The sequence below is a fragment of the Grammomys surdaster genome, unplaced genomic scaffold (genome assembly GCF_004785775.1).
Source record: "Grammomys surdaster isolate TR1022 unplaced genomic scaffold, NIH_TR_1.0 64, whole genome shotgun sequence".
Lineage (NCBI taxonomy): Eukaryota > Metazoa > Chordata > Mammalia > Rodentia > Muridae > Grammomys > Grammomys surdaster.
In genome coordinates this window covers 17024929-17026905 of record NW_021604566.1, presented here as the reverse complement: position 1 = coordinate 17026905, position 1977 = coordinate 17024929, and the positions used below count along the sequence as shown (strand labels likewise).

The following is a 1977-nucleotide window of genomic DNA, read 5'->3' as shown; positions in this document are numbered from 1 at the left end:
GATAGATAGATAGATAGATAGATAGATAGATAGATAGATAGATAGATATGGTAGTCAACTTAAGAATCTTTGTTACCCAGCTATAGAGTAATTTCAATATAATTAGGGACAACAAAAAGCTCACAATACCCAAGATACAACTCACAGGCCACATGAAGTTCATGGAAAAGAAGCACCAAAGTTTGGGTACTTCGGTCCCTCTTTGAGGGAGCAACAAAATACTCATGAGAGCAAATATGGAGACAAAGTATGGGACAGAAACCGAAGGAAGGGCTGTCCAGAGACTGCTCCACAAGGATATCCATCCCACGGGCAGTCATCAAAGGCAGATGCTGATGTGGATGCCAGGAAGTGCATGCTGATAGGAGCCTGATATAGCTGTCTCCTTAGAGATCTGCCAGAGCCTGACATACACAGAGGCAGATGCTCACAGCTAACCATTGAACTGTTGATGAGGTTCCCAATAGAGGAGTTAGAGAAAAGACTGAAGGAGCTGAAAGGGTTTGTAGCCTCATGGGGAGAGCAACAATATCAACCAACCAGAGTTTCCAGGCTCTAAATCACCAGCCTGGAAGCACACAGGGAGGAACCCATGGCTCCAGCTATATATGTAGGGGAGGATGGGCTTGTCGGGCATAGGTGGGAGAGGAAGTATTTGGTCCTGTGAAGGCTGGATGCCCCATTGTGGAGGAATTTGAGGGCAGGGAGGTGAGAGTAGTTGGGTAGGTGGGGCACATCCTTATAGAAGCAGAAGGAAGGGGGATGGTATAGGGGGTTTCTGAGTGGGGGGAAAATGGGGAAAGAGGATAACATCTGAAATGTAAATAAAATATCCAATAGAAAATATAATTATACTATAAAAAATGTTCAAAGGCAAGCATTTGAATAAAATTATAAAACTAGATCAATAATTTCTAATATAAAAATGAATTTTAGTCTATTAGAGACCAGAAAATCAATTTGTGCTGCAGGTCAGCTATGCTAATTTGTATTTAACTCTACATGTGATCAGAGATATATTTTGTAATGTATATTTTAAATGCTAAATTTGAAATTTAAAAAATATTTAATAAAAATAACTAATTTGGTAAAAAAAGAATGTACAAAACAAACATTAAAAATTCAGTTAAGTTAATGAAAATTGATGTGTTAAATAAATCTGTTATCATAATGTATATATAAATATGCTACCCTTTCAGTTATTCCATGATATACATGAAGATCACAAACAATAGCAAAGGTGGTTATACTTACCTAACTGCTATCAAAATAAAAGTGATGAAAATCATGTCAAATCATTCAATTCATGAACTTCTATGGCATGGAATGCTCTGAAACGAGGTGTGACACTACGACTCTGAGTGATCTCTCTTACTCCAACCTTACAGAAGATTTAATAATTCATGCCTCAGAGAAAAAATGCCACATAAGGTGACTGTTTTTCCTTCTGGCTTGTCTTATCATAAATAATGGTCAAGTTAACAAGGAGTCCTTGTTCACCAGATAAATCAGACTCAAAAGTAGTGCTTGCAAATCACAAGTACAGATATATTCTGCTCTTGAGCCATCCTTATTAGTTTCAATTGTATCTTACTGTGTTGTTTGGATGGTAGTTGAGATGTAAGCCACTGTCACATAGGGGAGAGGAGGTACCACTGCTTTGGTCACTCGGGGCACCTGCAGAAGACAAAAGCATAAAACTTAGCAGGTTACAATAGCATGCTATTGTAAAATGACTCTTTCCAATTATTTTCAATAATAATATAAACATTGTGAGTTAAAATACAAAGAAGTTTGATTTATACTAAAGCCAGAGCTTTGTGAGTACTATATATAGGTATCTAGATATATAGATACATAGTAATATATAGATATCTTCAATAGAATCTATTGGTAGATATAGATTAGATGATATAGCTAGATAGATTAGAGATAGATAGATAGATAGATAGATAGATAGATAGATAGATAGATAGA

At 36.4% G+C, this 1977-nt stretch overlaps 1 protein-coding gene across 2 annotated transcripts in view; it reads right to left on the bottom strand.

Annotated features, from left to right (window-relative positions):
- Nucleotides 1-1977, bottom strand: part of Sntg1 (syntrophin gamma 1) — a 303666-nt gene that overhangs the window by 182382 nt on the left and 119307 nt on the right. For both annotated transcript variants that reach the window (XM_028769474.1, XM_028769465.1), the window contains one exon: nt 1595-1677. In XM_028769474.1, coding sequence (XP_028625307.1) covers nt 1595-1677 — 83 coding nt within the window. The remainder of the gene's footprint in view (nt 1-1594; nt 1678-1977) is intronic.